The following is an 18,695-nucleotide window of genomic DNA, read 5'->3' as shown; positions in this document are numbered from 1 at the left end:
ATTGTGTGACATTTGCTATGGATGTATAAAAGCAAAAGTGGGTAAAACTGCTGGTTTCTGAGCATGAATCAAGGCAGTGGTACCAAACTGAATTAGAAGTCATTCAATTATTCACTGCCACTTGCAGTTAAAAATCTGCTTTAAGAACATCCTTGATAACAGAGTAAAAATTAATAGTGTTCTTAAACCTTGGTCCTTCTTTTTAATATTCTGAATAAGTGGAAAGTATGCATTAAGCACTTTTACATACTGAAATATGGCTGTGTTAAGGAAAAGCACTTGTGACTTGGCGGTAAGTCATTTTTTTCATAGAACACCATCTTTATTTGAAACACTTTTTTCATCGAACACCATCGTTATTTGAATGTACAACTGACACAGTCATTCTTTCAAAAATGAACAAAGTGAGCCTGTCACTTCAAGGAAAATAACTCTAAAGTTATTTGTTGCCAATGATAAAATTCAAGCCATCAAGCTAAAAATATCAGGATTTTTGGAAAACTTCTCCCTTCTATTGTGAACTTGACAACTTCTCAACACTTAAAAGACTTTTCTGGTAAGACTGGTGGTGATACTAACAAAAGTGAGTTTTTGACACTGTCTAAAGAAATGTGAACCAATACTTTCCAAATGACCAATGTATAATATTATAAAGTCAGGTACAGGTAAAAAGATCTACTCAGTATGCATGACAGATCAATGGGTATTAATTTAACATAGTATTTATTACAAGATCATTGATATGATTTAGAATTCCATTTTAACTAATTTCAGAAACTAGCACATGCAGACTTTTGGTACAGTATCAAAGAATATACCAAATTATCTGAAGGCTTTAAAAATACATCTTTTTCCAACTATATATCTACAAGCGGCTGGATCTTCTTCATATTGTTTCTTCAAAACAAATGACTGAAGACAGAATAGATATGAGAATCAGCTGCCTTCTATTAAGGAGATACTTTTCTCTCAATATTTTTTGTTGTGGAAAATAGTTATTTTTCATTAAAAAAAAAATGACTTATGTTAAACACTGGGGTTCCCAATCAGGGGTGATTTCGTCCCCCAGGGGACTTCTGGCCATGGCTGGAGACAGTTTTGGTTGTCGTAATGTGGAGGGAAGAAGGTGCTACTGGCATCTAGTGAGTAGAGGCCAAGGGTGCTGCTATATATCCTATAACACACAGGACGACACCCCACAACAAAGCATTATCTAGCTCAAAATTTCAATAGTGCTAAGGCAAACCCTGTTTGAACATACAATGGATTTAATTTTTTACATTCTCAATTTCAATTTCTAATACAGTAAATTATCAATATAACCCATATAAACAAATACTCTTTGGGATGCTCAGTAACCTAAGAATTAAGGGTCCTAAGATAAAAATAAATGATTCACTTCTATATTGTAATAAAAGCACTCTAATAATAAAAGCTTATGCCAGTAACATCTATAGTTATTACCTAACACTAAACGTGATACCTTGTAAATTAATTAGCTGGAATAACAAGATAGGTTTTAAAAGAGCTCACCTGTTCTTTATGTGGTAATATATTGCTAAGGTCATACTGTGGAGGAAAAAAAATACATTGTAATAACTGATTTTTATCATATCAGGCCTGAAGACATTTTTAAAAAGGGGTTAGCAAGGAGGGAAGACCTTCCAGAGGCCCAGTGGCCCCGAAATCCTCGAATTCAGAACAGTACCACATGGGTGCTTTCCCCCTTGTTTTAGGTTCTTCAGCTTTTAGCAAAATTAGGAGACCCAAAATGCTAGATATGCTGTTAGAAGGCATGTTTTGGTTGATTATTATAATATATAAATTATTACATATTTCCCCTGTCATTTGTCCTTCTACCCACAAAACCTTCTGTCCTGTACAAGTTATATCTATCTATACACACATGCTTAAATTTAAGCCATATAGTAGTTTGTGTGTGGGGGTGTGTGTGTGTGTGTGTGGTTTTTTTGTCAGCCCCTGCATTTCAGTTGATTTAGTTCGCTATCCACCTACCCATCCGTTTTCCATTATTTCCCTAAAAGTAAATAATAAAAGTGCTCTATACCAAAATGATTTAAAATCACTTTTACATAATTATTAGAAAATTTAATAGCAAAATTTTATAGCCACAAAACTGATGATAGGTCTAGCTATCCTGAAATAAGCAGTGCTAATAATACAGCATAATACTACACAGTATACTATTAATGACAGGTATTTCCAAATTATTTTAAATAAAGTATTAACGAACAGATAGATACAAGTCCTTAGGTAGTCTTTTTTAAGTTACTATATTCCTAAGTTATTCACAGCTGTTGTATATTAGGCAACAAAGGGGTTCTCTGGTTAAGTTATATGCTCCCCTTTGTTCTCAGTGTCTAAAATGAAACTCAAAATAATTGAGGGAAGGCAAATCTGAATTTTATAATAGGTCTATAGAATCTTAGCACTTGTATAAAGGCCTGTAACACCGTTAGCATCAAAGATGGATACTTCTATAGTGCTTCAAAGTTTCATCTTCAAATTGATTTTAAAATCACAGCATTAGAAGTTTTATGATGGAAAGGACCACTGAACCGTAGATGACATTTAATTAAACAACCCATTTTACAGAGAAGGGAACCAAGGCTTAAAACTGACTTACCTAAGGTCCCACTAATTATCAGAAGCAGTTCTCTTTCTCCTGCCCTCTAACCAAATAGTGGCTCCCAAGCTCAGCTGCACACTGGGATCATCTGAGAAGCTTTAAAAACTGCCTGGCTTCTGCTTCAAGATGTTCTGATTTAACCGGCACTGGGTATGACTTGGGCATCAGGACTGTTTTTAAAGATCCCCAGATGACTGCAGCGTGCAGCAAAGTTTAGGGATGAATGAGTTAGGGTTAAGATCGGAGAATCACTCGGGATGCTTTTGTCCATATAATCATGCTTCACATCATTCCCCATCTTGTCAAAAGGTGTGTGTGCGTGGGTGAGAGACAGACAGACAGACACACAGACACTGTGTCTTGGAGGCGGGGGCAGGCGGGTGGACTTTGTGCATCCAGAAACATATATCTTGAAAAGTTGCATAAGTGATTCTAATAAGGCTCACCTACCCCACTGAGAACAACTACCCCACTGAAAACTAACCCCATGATAAACATTTTCAAAATCATTCCTAAAAGCCAATTGGCCCTATTAATTTTCTCAGTAAACCTTTATTTCACCAATAATGAATGTGATGAATGATCATTTTTAAAACTTCATGAGAGCAAATTAAAATTTACTGTACTTCCAAAAATTAGACTAGGTCGGGAAAAAAAAGGATGAAACCTACTTGTCTGAGCAAGGTTAATCTTTTTTTTTTTTTTTTTAATTTTATTTAATTTTACTTATTTTTGGCTGCATGGGGTCTTTGTTACTGCGCGCGGGCTTTCTCTAGTTGCCAAGAGCGGGGGCTGCTCTTTGTCGTGGTGCGCGGCCTTCTCACTGTGGTGGCTTCTCTTGTTGCACAGCACGGGCTCTAGGTGCGTGGGCTTCAGTAGTTGTGGCACACGGGCTCAGGAGTTGTGGCTCGCGGGCTCTACGGCACAGGCTCAGTAGTTGTGGCGCACGGGTTTAATTGCTCTGCGGCATGTGGGATCTTCCCAGACCAGGGCTCGAACCTGTGTCCCCTGCGTTGGCAGGCAGATTCTTAACCACTACACCACCAGGGAAGTCCCTGAGCAAGGTTAACCTTCAAAGTACTTTTGAATTATATACTGGACATCAGACTCTTTTGAATTCAAAAGAAGCTGCGACTCTAGCCAAAGTAGAGTGGTTTTTGTACCCACAGATTCAGTGTCTTGGCTGAATAAAAACATTCAGTGATGATGTGATAAGTGCCCAAACTCAGGACTTTAGAGATGGGGCTCAGTTTTTGCTGAAACATGATTTGACTGCAACTATTATTGTAAGCAAGAGAGGAAAGTTACATTATTATGACTGTGAACTTGCTGTCTTTAATTAAAGTAGAAGTTACTGATAATTTAAAGAGCTAAAAAAAAAGCTGGCACATTAAAAACCAATTAAAAATATAATTAGCTTATAAAATTAAGACAACAAATAAAATTAAGGATAAGGACATTAATATTTTCAAATAGCATTTCCCAAACTGTGTTCTGGAAAATCAACATTCATATCCTAAGGAGATGTTAATGTTTCGTGGACAACCGCGAGGGAGGAGGCAAGAAGCTCTGCATCCCGTTTGGTTTTTCTCTCTTAAATAAGCTTGAAAGGTTCATCATTAGGGTGTTTTGAAAGTGCATCTCCAATTGTGGACTATGAGGTGCTCCCAGAAATTAAAGAATAGTTTCCATCATCATGACACCGTTCGTGTCTCCTTAAGTATAAGCCTGACCACAGCCACGTTTCCGAAACCTCACCTCTTTTATTGTTCTCTGCTGTGATTGATACAGTGTGTTGGAGATATATTTATATATATAAACAAAAATTAAATGTGTCTATTAAGTTAAAACCTCAGTTGAACAAATTTCATCTACAAAGAAATTAAGCTTGAGTGTGTATTTCTTAAGACTGGTTTGATATATTCTCCCCCTCTTTGGGGGACAGGAAGGAGAAGTAAAATTTCATACAGAAATAGTGCAGGAAAAAAAAAAATGCACAGTGGGATAAATCTGACAAAATCCAATTAAATTTAAATGCAGATTCGCTTTGGTGCCAGTAGGGGACAAGCTGTTCCTTCTTCTAAGAGTAGCTTCCAAAGTAGTATACATTGTTTGAGGACTAGAACTCATAAAGAAATAATTTTTTCTAGAAATAGCCAATAAAAAGTACCTCTCTTTCTCATTATGTTCAACAATGGCTTAACAACAGAAATGCGTCAAATAAAGATTTATACTTTTTCTGGGATTTCTTATTTGCTAACTGGCTTTCCCTTCTATCATGCGCTCTAAGATTAAAATGGAAACTGAAAATTCATATTTAGGTCCTTGAAATCAATCTATAGTTGACACCAGTTTTTTAACCTGATCACTGAAAAGGACAATTCAAATGAATGAAATTATGTATGGCTAGGATGCTTTTAGCGATAAGGGGGTCTGTCACTCAGCCCTTGGCAACCTACTTGTACTCACCTTTTTACTGTGGTTCTAAGATTAGGCTGGCTGACTGTGCTGTCATCTAGAAATATTGTTGAGCATGAGCTATACTTTTTAGTAAGCTGCCCTGGAGATACCTGAAGGGGAAGGGAAATAGAAGAAAATGTCACAGTAAGTTAAACCTATAAAGTGTGTTTTTTTCCTTGGTTAAAATGTCAAACGATAAAGCATTAAGATTTTTCTTACACTCCATGAACTGCCTGAGTGTGATATCATGTGCAGCTCTATGGGAAACCTCTATACTCTGACTTCCACAGACGAGCTTTGAGAAATGGGTTATAAAATGCTGCCTTGATATAGTACCTATAATCAAACCTGGCAAGCGCCTATTATAAATTACCTTTATAATAATGTAAAAAGTTTAGAATAGGATTTCAGGGTTTTTTCCTTAAGCAATGAAATGCAGCTGAGATTTCCCATTTCTATTCATTTACTACACTAAAAGGTAATGCCTTCTGTAACACCGACGCCGGAGCATCTCACTGCAGTCAACGCACCCCAGTAACAAATGTACTCGTTCAGGAGACGGTGCGACGAGACAAGCGTTTGCGAATCAGAGGCTGGGCGTGCCAGGGCTGCTCTATCGCTAAAAAGCTGGGGGCCGTAAGTCCCTCTGGGCCTCAACTTCCTTATCTGGAGGACAAAAAGGTACTGCTTAAAGATTCTCTCGCATCCAAAAAAAACGGATAAAACAACTCTGAGAATTTAACTTCTCACTTCATGTTTAAGTAAGACTGCCATGACATTACTCAAGTGAGAACCTCAGAGAATACTTGCCATTCATCTCAAAATTGTACTAATTCTGTTCTACGTGTTATTTGACACTCCTGCCTCACCCATGCTGCTCTCTGCCTGCAGTGCCTTTTTCTTCCTCCTGTCCCAGCAAGCTTGACCCCATCTTCCTCTAGGATCCCTTTGCCAGCAGGCACACCACAAAACTTCTCACTTTCTGCACACTCACACATCTAATTTACCAACTGTTCCATGGTCTCAGCTGCTTGCATAGTACCACCCTCTTAAGTAAACAAGCTTCTCCAGGTTAGGAAGATTCTTCTCCTACCTCCAGCTACTGAGCACAGAATCTGGGACAAATTAGGATTCAACAAGTGTTTGAGAAATTATTTAAGATCAGTTACAACTGGAGGTAAATCTTACTAAAGATACAAATTCGTGAGAATTTATCTACAGTGGTGTTGGATAGGTGACAAAGAACTTTTTGAGACCCTCTAGAGAATGAACTATCTTTAAAACACTTTAGAAGTATCCATTTATTTGTGAAGAGCCCATGAACACGGCAATAGTCAAATACTAAAATGGCCTAAACTATGTTAGGACAACTCTCTTCCTTAAAGTAAGGCCAATAACCAAATCCCAATCACTGAAAGCCACTGGAAGGAAGAGTAGCAGTCTTTAATACCACAGAATACAAACAATTTTAAAGCTGGGTTTTGGTTTTGGTTTTGGTTTGTTTACTAATTCAGATGAGCCTTCCTTCCTCCTATTAATATAAAATAGTTTTCACCATGCTGTCACACTCTCCCATCAATGTCCTCCACAAATACATGAAAGGTGAGGCAGGGAGAAAATCTAGTTGATGCTTTTTAAAATACAGAGCATTTAAATAAAAATTGCCAGTATCCAATAATCAGAAATATCCAAATGGCATATATAAAACACCATTTTGCTTGTTTCAGATGCTTTATGCAAAGCCACTTATTCCTTATTAACAAAAAGTTCTAGATGTAACATATTTGAAAAGTATCACTATTTGGAAGACTAATATCTCCTTCAAGCTAGAAATGTTTTAAACTAAAACTCTGATATGGTCCTTAAGCTATTTGGTTAATGTGTAATTTTAGAATCTCAAAAAACAGATATAGCATGAAAAATGAAAATTCACTCATTCAAATACTTTGATTCTAAACGAAGCAGGTTATCTTTTAAGGTCACTACTATTAGGGTATAATATGACATACACTACACGTAAGAAAAGTCAATTCTGACCAAAAATCTATATATATGAGGGGAATAAAAATACTAAGGAAATGTACCAAAATATAGACTAGTTGGTAGAGCTTTGGGTGCTATTTATCCTGTTTTCCTCTATTAAAAACTTTTTTTTCTATTATGAATGTATATTGATTTGTCTTTGGAAATATTACTGCTAAAACATTTAAAATTTTTAATTAGATGTGGTCTAAAGTCCTATGGGGGCTCATTTAATGTATCAGCAACTTACAGTCTACTGGCTCGATCCTACAAAAGAAACACTTCCACAGGCCTACTCCTGAAACTATTCAAACTTTCCGGCATCTAGTGTTCACTAAAGGATGGCAGAATTGAAGCCTCTGAGCAAAGCCTAGATATGTTAGCTGCCAGCAGATTACTTTCCTCTCATCTTGCTTGAAAATTTAAGATAACTGTCCTTTATGATTAAAGCCTTACCATTGCTGGCTCACAACCTCAATAAACTGCACTGACACACATAAGGGTATAAAATGCAAATACAAAAAAAAAAAAACAAGTAGCAAAAAACACTACTGACAGTTTAATGTTCATAGGTATTATTTCAATTGGTCACTGAAGAAGAGTATTTATCTTCATTCAGCACTAAGGACAAAATACATGGACTTTTACAATCTTTCTAAGGGGAAAGGTTGCTTAGTAGACTTCAGGTTTAATGGTGAAGACTAGAAAATAATCATACCTAGGAGGCTAGTAAGTAACAACCCTCAAAGCTTATCATTAAAGGTCAAGTACCTGTTGAAATCCTGCCCCCACCCAATGACTCGTCCCATTGTGCCTACTGCCTCTGATTTTAACCCATTAAAAGAATAAAGCTGGAGAGAGCGAGAGTACGAAGGGCGGCAACCCGAGTCATGGCAGACAGGCATTTAGAAAGTTTCTTCCCCTCTTTGACCGAGTATTAGTTGAAAGAAGTGCACCCGAAGTTGTAACCAAAGGAGGCATTATGCTTCCAGAAAAATCGCAAGGAAAAGTATTGCAAGCAATGGTAGTAGCTGTTGGATCAGGCTCTAAAGGAAAGGGTGGAGAGATTCAACCAGTTAGTGTGAAAGTTGGAGATAAAGTTCTTCTCCCAGAATATGGAGGCACCAAAGTAGTTCTAGATGACAAGGATTATTTCTTATTTAGAGATGGTGACATTCTTGGAAAATATGTCGACTAAAATAAGTCACTATTGAAATGGCATCACGTGAAGCTGCCCGTTCCCCCAATGGCATCACGTGAAGCTGCCACTGAAGTTCTGAAATCTTTCATCCTGTAAATAATTTCCGTGTTTCTTTTATAATAAAGTAATGATATCCAAACTAATGATATTCAGTGTCTCTGAAATTTAGTTTTCTCTGTATTGATTTAAACATTCCCAAATAAAAGTATATAAATGAAAAAAAAAAAAAAAGAGAGAATAAAGCTGAAGTTCACTTTTTTCTTCCCCCTTTTCACAAGTTTTGGATACGTTTATTAAGAATCAATGACTTTAACTGAAACGTCTGTAATACTCCATCTATGTTGCACATTAATGGACAATATGGTAGGGTGAGTGGTTTGAATAGAATTCATACTCCAGGCCTTAGTAGAAAAGTATAATATTCTAATTATAGGTATAATCAAAAATATTGTCTGAATTAATATCGTTAATTAGATTGAATTAAACTTCAAACTCAGAACCTATATTCAAAGAATAAATCTAAGTTTGAGTAGACTGACCACAAATCTATTTCCTCTCCCCCTTCTTTCAGATATCATCTCATTAGAATTAAAGGCATTTTTTAAAAAAGCTATACATAAGACAGGATAAACAGCAGATGATTTTTAATGTTTGAAAGGTGAAAAGACTAGATAAAGGAGTGGTAACTGACATGGCAGAACAGAGGAAGCACAACCTTGGTACCTACAGAGAGTGACTAGGACAGGAACAAGAAAACCAGTTTGTCTTACAGAACCCAAGGCAGGCTCAGAGTTCAGAGGCGTGGTCCCCAAATCCTTGCAGTGAGGCCCATCAGTTAACGAGTTGTCCAAGTGATGCTTCCAATTAGATCTTAACAGACAGCCAAGGACCATCACACGTTTGAGGGAAGCCCCCAACAAGTAAGAGATCAAAACAGGAAGAAGGAATGGGACTTCCCTGGTGGCGCAGTGGTTAAGAATCCGCCTGCCAATGCAGGGGACACGGGTTCGAGCCCTGGCCCAGAAAGATCCCACATACCACAGAGCAACTGAGCCCGTGCGCCACAACTACTGAGCCTGCGCTCTAGAGCCCATGAGCCACAACTACTGAAGCCCACACGCCCTAGAGCCTGTGCTCCGCAACAAGAGAAGCCACTGCAATGAGAAGCCCACGCACCCAACAAAGAGTAGGCCCAGCTCACCGCAACCAGAGAAAGCCCACGTGCAGAAACCAAGACCCAATGCAGCCAAAAAATAAATAAATAAAATAAAATATAAGGATGCTTTAAAAAAAAAACAAAACAAAACAGGAAGAAGGAATTGATGGGAGTGATAAAAACTCAGGAGCAAATGAAAACTTGAAATTGCATCAGTGAAAAAAAGAATGACAGGATATAAGAGAACTCTATAAATTGAAAATAAGGTAGACAAAACAATATATTCAATAGAAGGATTAGAGCACAGTCAAGGAAATCTCCAGGAAGCAGGACAAAAAGACAAAATGCAAAGCAGGAGGGGAAAAAAGTTAGCCATCTGGTAAGTCTAAGACTTCCAACATCCGAATAATAGGAACCTGTAAGAAAAAAAACAGAATATCAAAGAAACACACAAAAAAGGTCTATACCAAACCAAATTATGAAATTTCAAAATCCCAGGGAGAGGGAAGGTACTAAAAGGTTCCCGAGAAGGAAGGGATGGGGGAAAATGACTAAAATTGGTAATGTACAATGTACCATACGATGTCAACAGGTTTAAGAGCAACAGTGTAAATGAGAAGATGAGAGGGAAGTGTCTTTAGAACGGCAAAAATTAGTTTCAACTGAGAATTCTATACTTTATCAAACAGAAGGAGTTTCAGAGAGGCTAGATCTCTATAAACTTTCTGCCCATGTGCCCTTTTCCCAGGAAAATGTGCTCCAGTAAAACAAGGAAGTATAACAAGACAAGAGGGAAACAGAATCTAGGACATAGGGGATCCAACATAAGAGAGCAGAGTTATGTGAGATCCCAGATGACTTCACACAGATATCCCAGGAAAAGAGGCATAGAGCAGGCCTAGGGGAACACTAGTCTATATGGGAGTAGGAAGACAAAAGATTGGGGAAAAGTGTCTCCAAGAAAAAAATGGAACAGATGTGGCTTAGTAGATGGAAAATGTTTTTGATAGGCATGTGACAAATGTTAAAACATTTGGGGAAAAAAATAGCTGTTAGAAAACAGGCAAGTGAATATAGTCAGGAAATTAATTCCACAGAAAAAATGAAGAATGTGAAAGCAGGGAGACCGGGCAGGGAGCTACTTACTGCATTTGGCTGTGTGAGATCACGTTGGCTAGGAAAAGGGGGGTTGGGTTATCCTAGAGAAGTGCAGAAGTGCTCCAATTTCATTAATATTTAAGAAAAAGAATGAAGGGTGTACAAGGAGGAGGCACAGTCAGAGAACTATATGGCTCAGCAATGCACAATATTTGCAGAGTCGCAGTAATGTAAACATTGATTCTGATTTAATAAAAACTGATACATGTTGAGGGAACACAGGGAGGGAAATAACGTCATGGTGGACCGAAGAAGCTAAGCTGTCACCTGCTATGACAAGAAGTCAATGGACAGTGCTAAAAATTAACTTACCTGTTATACTTTTATTACTTTGGTTAAAAAATAAGATCAAAAAAATAAGGCAAAAGAATTTAAGGCAGATCTTTATACTACAACCATATTAGTGAAATTTAACTTAAATGTCAGAACCCTTAAAAAATGGGCACTACTAAGTCAAAGACTTTCCTGAATACATTTGATAATTAGGAAAATAGAGATTTAGAAAATCTACAAAAAAGAGGTCCATGCTAACAGTATTGGACCCATCATATTTTTAGGAATCATGGCAGACATATTTTTAATTCAAACTATTAATTTCTTAACTTTTCAACTGTTTACTTACATGGTTTAAATGGTTGCTCTTCCTCTTTTCCCGCACTAAGAATAAAAAAAATTAACTGATGAATTCTGATACAAATGCCATAGAAAAATAAAAGTAGTCACTAATTATTTGATGGGTTACCAATAACACAATGAGATAAAATTCCATTCTATTTTTTAAAATAATTTCCAACAAAATATATAATTTAAATCACCCAGCAAGATGAGTCCTAGAAATAAAATCTAAAAACTTAGTTTCACTTTTTTGACCTAATAGATATTCTGTATTAGGTACAAATGAAAGACTCCCCATTTACAAAAGAAAAGGACAAAGCAAATTAGGCCAGGTGAGAAACTTAGCTAATAAAAAAATTTACCTGCTGCATAGCTGAACTACTAGCCAGGAGAATTTTCTAATTCTTCATTTACACACAGCGTACTCGTTCCAGCCCATGATTGCCAAACTTGCAACTAGTGAGTTCTGGATGGTACAGTTTAGACCCTCAGGTGGCTAAACTACATAAAAGACTCTATCCTTGTTGCACTTTCTTGAAGACTCCAGGCACCTTCCATTCAGGAGTCCAGCCATGCAGCCCACCCATCATCCTTCATGACTTCAAGGCTGCCTTCCTCAAGTTGAGACCAAACTTAATGCCAGTTTTTTGGTGCATCTGTCATCAAAAAGTCTAAAATTCCTGTACTCACTTTGCCGTAACAGGATCTTTTCCCACTCCAACTTCTCATCCTTCTCCCATTCTGCCTTCTTCTTTGACCACTTGTCCTCCATTTCATCATAAATGCTGTTCTGTGGAGGCACAAAGGTACCATGAAGAAAAGCATCCTGAAAGGCTGCACCCTGGCCTGAGGCTCAGCCCTGAGCCCTTTGTGGCTTCCCTCACCTGGGACCCTTGCTGGGGGCCCCATATGGTGACTGATGGGAGTCAATTCCAGCCCAGTCACCCAAGAGCCTGCAGAACCCTGAAGATCAAAGAAAACTCTGCACAGTGTTTGCCCTGTTGGAACTGGGCTTCCTTTGAAGACAGGCAGTTGAGCATGTTGCAGGTGCTCGTGTCAGCTCTCTCTGAATCATGAATCACTCATCAGTAGCACAGGGGGAAACAAGGGAAATGCCAAGTTGTTAATTTTTTTATCAACTGTCATTGTTTGCCTGGGACTGAGTTGTTTCCTGGGACTCCAGACTGTCAGTGCTAAAACCCAGAAAGTCCCTGGCAAACCAGGACCAGTTGGTCACCATAGGATGGGGGCTTGCTGGCCCAGCCCTTCCCCTGTCCACTTCCCCCCTCCCACTCTCTTTCATCCCCCTAGGATGAAATCATGCCCTAATTCTGGTTTCCTGGGGCTCCATCAAATTAGCTGGCTAAGTGGATGGGCTATGTTCTGAGGTACTCCCTGCTCTGCTTACTAGAGTTAGTGCAGAGCGACACAGTCCTTTTGTTTTTTGTTTTTTTTTTTTTTTTTTAAACATCTTTATTGAAGTATAATTGCCTTACAATAGTGTGTTAGCTTCTGCTTTATAACAAAGTGAATCAGTTATACATATACAATATGTTCCCATTTCTCTTCCCTCTTGCATCTCCCTCCCTCCCACCCTCCCCATCCCACCCCTCTAGGTGGTCACAAAGCACCGAGCTGATCTCCCTGTGCTATGCGGCTACTTCCCACTAGCTATCTATTTTACATTTGGTAGTGTATATATGTCCATGACACTCTCTTACCCTGTCACATCTCACCCCACCCCCTCCCCATATCCTCAAGTCCATTCTCTAGTAGGTCTGTGTCTTTATTCCCGTCTTGCCACTAGGTTCTTCATGGCCTTTTTTTTTTTTTTTTTTCCTTAGATTCCGTATATATGTGTTAGCATACTGTATTTGTTTTTCTCTTTCTGACTTACTTCACTCTGTATGACAGACTCTAACTCCATCCACCTCATTACAAATACCTCCATTTCATTTCTTTTTATGGCTGAGTAATATTCCATTGTATATATGTGCCACATCTTCTTTATCCATTCATCTGTCGATGGACATTTAGGTTGCTTCCAGGTCCTGGCTATTGTAAATAGAGCTGCAATGAACATTGTGGTACATGACACTTTTTGACCTATGGTTTTCTCAGGGTATATGCCCAGTAGTGGAATTGCTGGGTCGTATGGTAGTTCTATTTGTAGTTTTTTAAGGAACCTCCATACTGTTCTCCATAGTGGCTGTATCAATTTACATTCCCACCAACAGTGCAAGAGTGTTCCCTTTACTCCACACCCTCTCCAGCATTTATTGTTTCTAGATTTTTTGATGATGGCCATTCTGACCGGTGTGAGATGATATCTCATTGTAGTTTTGATTTGCATTTCTCTAATGATTAATGATGTTGAGCATTCTTTCATGTGTCTGTAGGCCATCTGTATATCTTCTTTGGAGAAATGTCTATTTAGGTCTTCTGCCCATTTTTGGATTGGGTTGTTCGTTTTTTTGTTATTGAGCTGCATGAGCTGCTTGTAAATCTTGGAGATTAATCCTTTGTCAGTTGCTTCATTTGCAAATATTTTCTCCCATTCTAAGGGTTGTCTTTTGGTCTTGTTTATGGTTTCCTTTGCTGTGCAAAAGCTTTTAAGTTTCATTAGGTCCCATTTGTTTATTTGTGTTCTTATTTCCATTTCTCTGGGAGCTGGGTCAAAAAGAATCTTGCTGTGATGTATGTCATAGAGTGTTCTGCCTATGTTTTCCTCTAAGAGTTTGATAGTGTCTGGCCTTACACTTAGGTCTTTAATCCATTTGGAGTTTATTTTTGTGCATGGTGTCAGGGAGTGTTCTAATTTCATACTTTTACATGTAGCTGTCCAATTTTCCCAGCACCACTTATTGAAGAGGCTGTCTTTTCTCCACTGTATATGCTTGCCTCCTTTATCAAAGATAAGGTGACCATATGTGTGTGGGTTTATCTCTGGGCTTTCTATCCTGTTCCATTGATCTATATTTCTGTTTTTGTGCCAGTACCAAACTGTCTTGATTACTGAAGCTTTGTAATATAGTCTGAAGTCAGGGAGCCTGATTCCCCCAGCTCCATTTTTCGTTCTCAAGATTGCTTTGGCTATTCGGGGTCTTTTGTGTTTCCATACAAATTGTGAAATTTTTTGTTCTAGTTCTGTGAAAAATGCCAGTGGTAGTTTGATAGGGATTGCATTGAATCTGTAGATTGCTTTGGGTAGTAGAGTCATTTTCACAATGTTGATTCTTCCAATCCAGGAACATGGTATATCTCTCCATCTATTTGTATCATCTTTAATTTCTTTCATCAGTGTCTTATAATTTTCTGCATACAGGTCTTTTGTCTCCTTAGGTAGGTTTATTCCTAGATATCTTATTCTTTTTGTTGCAATGGTAAACGGGAGTGTTTTCTTAATTTCACTTTCAGATTTTTCGTCATTAGTGTATAGAAATGCAAGCGATTTCTGTGCATTAATTTTGTATCCTGCTACTTTACCAAATTCATTGATTAGCTCTAGGAGTTTTCTGGTAGCCTCTTTAGGATTCTCTATGTATAGTATCATGTCATCTGCAAATAGTGACAGCTTTACTTCTTCTTTTCCGATTTGGATTCCTTTTATTTCTTTCTCTTCTCTGATTGCTGTGGCTAACACTTCCAAAACTATGTTGAATAATAGTGGTGAGAGTGGGCAACCTTGTCTTGTTCCTGATCTTAGTGGAAATGGTTTCAGTTTTTCACCATTGAGGACAATGTTGGCTGTGGGTTTGTCATATATGGCCTTTATTATGTTGAGGAAAGTTCCCTCTATGCCTACTTTCTGCAGGGCTTTTATCATAAATGGGTGTTGAATTTTGTCGAAAGCTTTCTCTGCATCTATTGAGATGATCATATGGTTTTTCTCCTTCAATTTGTTAATATGGTGTATCACATTGATTGATTTGCGTATATTGAAGAATCCTTGCATTCCTGGGATAAACCCCACTTGATCATGGTGTATGATCCTTTTAATGTGCTGTTGGATTCTGTTTGCGAGTATTTTGTTGAGGATTTTTGCATCTATGTTCATCAGTGATATTGGCCTGTAGTTTTCTTTCTTTGTGACATCTTTGTCTGGTTTTGGTATCAGGGTGATGGTGGCCTCGTAGAATGAGTTTGGGAGTGTTCCTCCCTCTGCAATATTTTGGAAGAGTTTGAGAAGGATAGGTGTTAGCTCTTCTCTAAATGTTTGATAGAATTCACCTGTGAAGCCATCTGGTCCTGGGCTTTTGTTTGTTGGAAGGTTTTTAATCACAGTTTCAATTTCAGTGCTTGTGATTGGTCTGTTCATATTTTCTAGTTCTTCCTGGTTCAGTCTCGGCAGTTTGTGCATTTCTAAGAATCTGTCCATTTCTTCCAGGTTGTCCATTTTATTGGCATAGGGTTGCTTGTAGTAATCTCTCATGATCTTTTGTATTTCTGCAGTGTCAGTGGTTATTTCTCCTTTTTCATTTCTAATTCTATTGATCTGAGTCTTCTCCCTTTTTCTCTTGATGAGTCTGGCTAATGGTTTATCAATTTTGTTTATCTTCTCAAAGAACCAGCTTTTAGTTTCATTGATTTTTGCTATTGTTTCCTTCATTTCTTTTTCATTTATTTCTGACCTGATCTTTATAATTTCTTTCCTTCTGCTGGCTTTGGGGTTTTTTTGTTCTTCTTTCTCTAATTGCTTTAGGTGCAAGGTTAGGTTGTTTATTCGAGATGTTTCCTGTTTCTTGAGGTAGGCTTGTATTGCTATAAACTTCCCTCTTAGCACTGCTTTTGCTGCGTCCCATAGGTTTTGGGTCGTCGTATCTCCATTGTCATTTATTTCTAGGTATTTTTTGATTTCCCCTTTGATTTCTTCAGTAATCACTTCATTATTAAGTAATGTATTGTGTAGCCTCCATGTGTTTGTATTTTTTACAGATCTTTTCCTGTAATTGATATCTAGTCTCATAGCGTTGTGGTCGGAAAAGATACTTGATACGATTTCAATTTTCTTAAATTTACCAAGGTTTGATTTGTGACCCAAGATATGATCTATCCTGGAGAATGTTCCATGAGCACTTGAGAAAAATGTGTATTCTGTTGTTTTTGGGTGGAATGTCCTATAAATATCAATTAAGTCCATCTTGTTTAATGTATCATTTAAAGCTTGTGTTTCCTTATTTATTTTCCTTTTGGATGATCTGTCCATTGGTGAAAGTGGGGTGTTAAAGTCCCCTACTATGATTGTGTTGCTGTCGATTTCCCCTTTTATGGCTGTTAGTACTTGCCTTATGTATTGAGGTGCTCCTATGTTGGGTGCATAAATATTTACAATTGTTATACCTTCCTCTTGGATCGATCCCTTGATCATTATATAGTGTCCTTCTTTGTCTCTTGTAATAGTCTTTATTTTAAAGTCTATTTTGTCTGATATGAGAATTGCTACTCCAGCTTTCTTTTGATTTCCATTTGCATGGAATATCTTTTTCCATCCCTTCACTTTCAGTCTGTATGTGTCTCTAGGTCTGAAGTGGGTCTCTTGTAGACAGCATATATATGGGTCTTGTTTTTGTATCCATTCAGCCAGCCTGTGTCTTTTGGTGGGAGCATTTAATCCATTTACATTCAAGGTAATTATCGATATGTATGTTCCTATTCCCATTTTCTTAAATGTTTTGGGTTTGTTATTGTAGGTGTTTTCCTTCTCTTGTGTTTCTTGCCTAGAGAAGTTCCTTTAGCATTTGTTGTAAAGCTGGTTTGGTAGTGCTGAACTCTCTCAGCTTTTGCTTGTCTGTAAAGGTTTTAATTTCTCCATCACATTTGAATGAGATCCTTGCTGGGTAGAGTAATCTTGGTTGTAGGTTCTTCTCCTTCATGACTTTAAGTATATCCTGCCACTCCCTTCTGGCTTGCAGAGTTTCTGCTGAAAGATCAGATGTTAACCTTATGGGGATTCCCTTGTGTGTTATTTGTTTTTTTTCCCTTGCTGCCTTTAATATGTTTTCCTTATATTTAATTTTTGACAGTTTGATTAATATGTGTCTTGGCGTGTTTCTCCTTGGGTTTATCCTGTATGGGACTCTCTGTGCTTCCAGGACTTGATTAACTATTTCCTTTCCCATATTAGGGAAGTTTTCAACTATAATCTCTTCAAATATTTTCTCAGTTCCTTTCTTTTTCTCTTCTTCTTCTGGGACCCCTATAATTCGAATGTTGGTGCGTTTAATGCTGTCCCAGAGGTCTCTGAGACTGTCCTCAGTTCTTTTCATTCTTTTTTCTTTATCCTGCTCTGCAGTAGTTATTTCCACCATTTTATCTTCCAGGTCACTTATCCTTTCTTCTGCCTCAGTTATTCTGCTATTGATCCCATCTAGAGTATTTTTAACTTCATTTATTGTGTTTTTCATCATTGCTTGGTTCCTCTTTAGTTCTTCTACGTCCTTGTTAAATGCTTCTTGCATTTTGTCTATTCTATTTCCAAGATTTTGGATCATCCTTACTATCATTATTCTGAATTCTTTTTCAGGTAGACTACCTATTTCCTCTTCATTTGTTAAGTCTAGTGTGTTTTGACCCTGCTCCTTCATCTGCTGTGTGTTTTTCTGTCGTCTCATTTTGCTTATCTTACTGTGTTTGGGGTCTCCTTATCACAGGTTGCAGGTTTGTAGTTCCCGTTGTTTTTGGTATCTGTCCCCAGTGGCTAAGGTTGGTTCAGTGGGTTGTGTAGGCTTCCTGGTGGAGGGAACTAGTGCCTGAGCTCTGGTGGATGAGGCTGGATCTTGTCTTTCTGGTGGGCACGTCCACGTCTGGTGGTGTATTTTGGGATGTCTGTGGCCTTATTATGATTTTAGGCAGCCTCTCTGCTAATGGATGAGGCTGTGTTCCTGTCTTGCTAGTTGTTTGGCATAGGGTGTTCAGCACTGTAGCTTGCTGGTCATTGAGTGATGCTGGGTCTTGATGTTGAGATGGAGATCTCTGAGAGATTTTTGCCGTTTGGTATTACGTGGAGCTGGGAGGTCTCTTGTGGACCAGTGTCCTGAAGTTGGCTCTCCCACCTCCGAGGTACGGCCCTGATGCCTGGCTGAAGCACCAAGAGCCTTTCGTCCACACGGCTCAGAGTAAGAGGGAGAAAAAATAGAAAGAAAGAAAGAAAGAAAGAAAGAAAGAAAGAAAGAAAGAAAGAAAGAAAGGAAGGAAGGAGGAAGGAAGGAAGGAAGGAAGGAAGGAAGGAAGGAAAGAAAGAAAGAAAGAAAGAAAGAAAGGAAAGAAAGAAAGAAGCTATAATATAGTGAAGTAAAATAAAGCTATTGTAAAGCAAAGCTATACAGACAAAATCTCCCCCAGAATCATATACATATACACTCACAAAAAAAAAAGGAAAAGGGGAAAAATTAATATATCCTGCTCCCAAAGTCCACCTCCTGAATTTGGGATGA

At 38.0% G+C, this 18,695-nt stretch overlaps 2 protein-coding genes across 2 annotated transcripts in view; one reads left to right on the top strand and one right to left on the bottom strand.

Moving 5' to 3' along the window:
* FLACC1 (flagellum associated containing coiled-coil domains 1) overlaps positions 1-18,695 on the bottom strand; it is a 91,875-nt gene that overhangs the window by 59,829 nt on the left and 13,351 nt on the right. Inside the window, exon 9 of the mRNA XM_059928475.1 lies at positions 11,953-12,052. Within this exon, the coding sequence (XP_059784458.1) occupies positions 11,953-12,052 (100 nt within the window). The remainder of the gene's footprint in view (positions 1-11,952; positions 12,053-18,695) is intronic.
* On the top strand, positions 257-8,364 carry LOC132368394 (10 kDa heat shock protein, mitochondrial-like). Its single transcript, XM_059927080.1, has 2 exons — positions 257-292; positions 7,977-8,364. Exons 1-2 carry the CDS (start codon positions 257-259, stop codon positions 8,328-8,330), a joined length of 390 nt encoding a protein of 129 aa, XP_059783063.1. The 3' UTR covers positions 8,331-8,364.

This window comes from Balaenoptera ricei, chromosome 7, assembly GCF_028023285.1.
Source record: "Balaenoptera ricei isolate mBalRic1 chromosome 7, mBalRic1.hap2, whole genome shotgun sequence".
NCBI lineage: Eukaryota > Metazoa > Chordata > Mammalia > Artiodactyla > Balaenopteridae > Balaenoptera > Balaenoptera ricei.
This window is presented reverse-complemented; position numbering and strand designations above follow the sequence as displayed.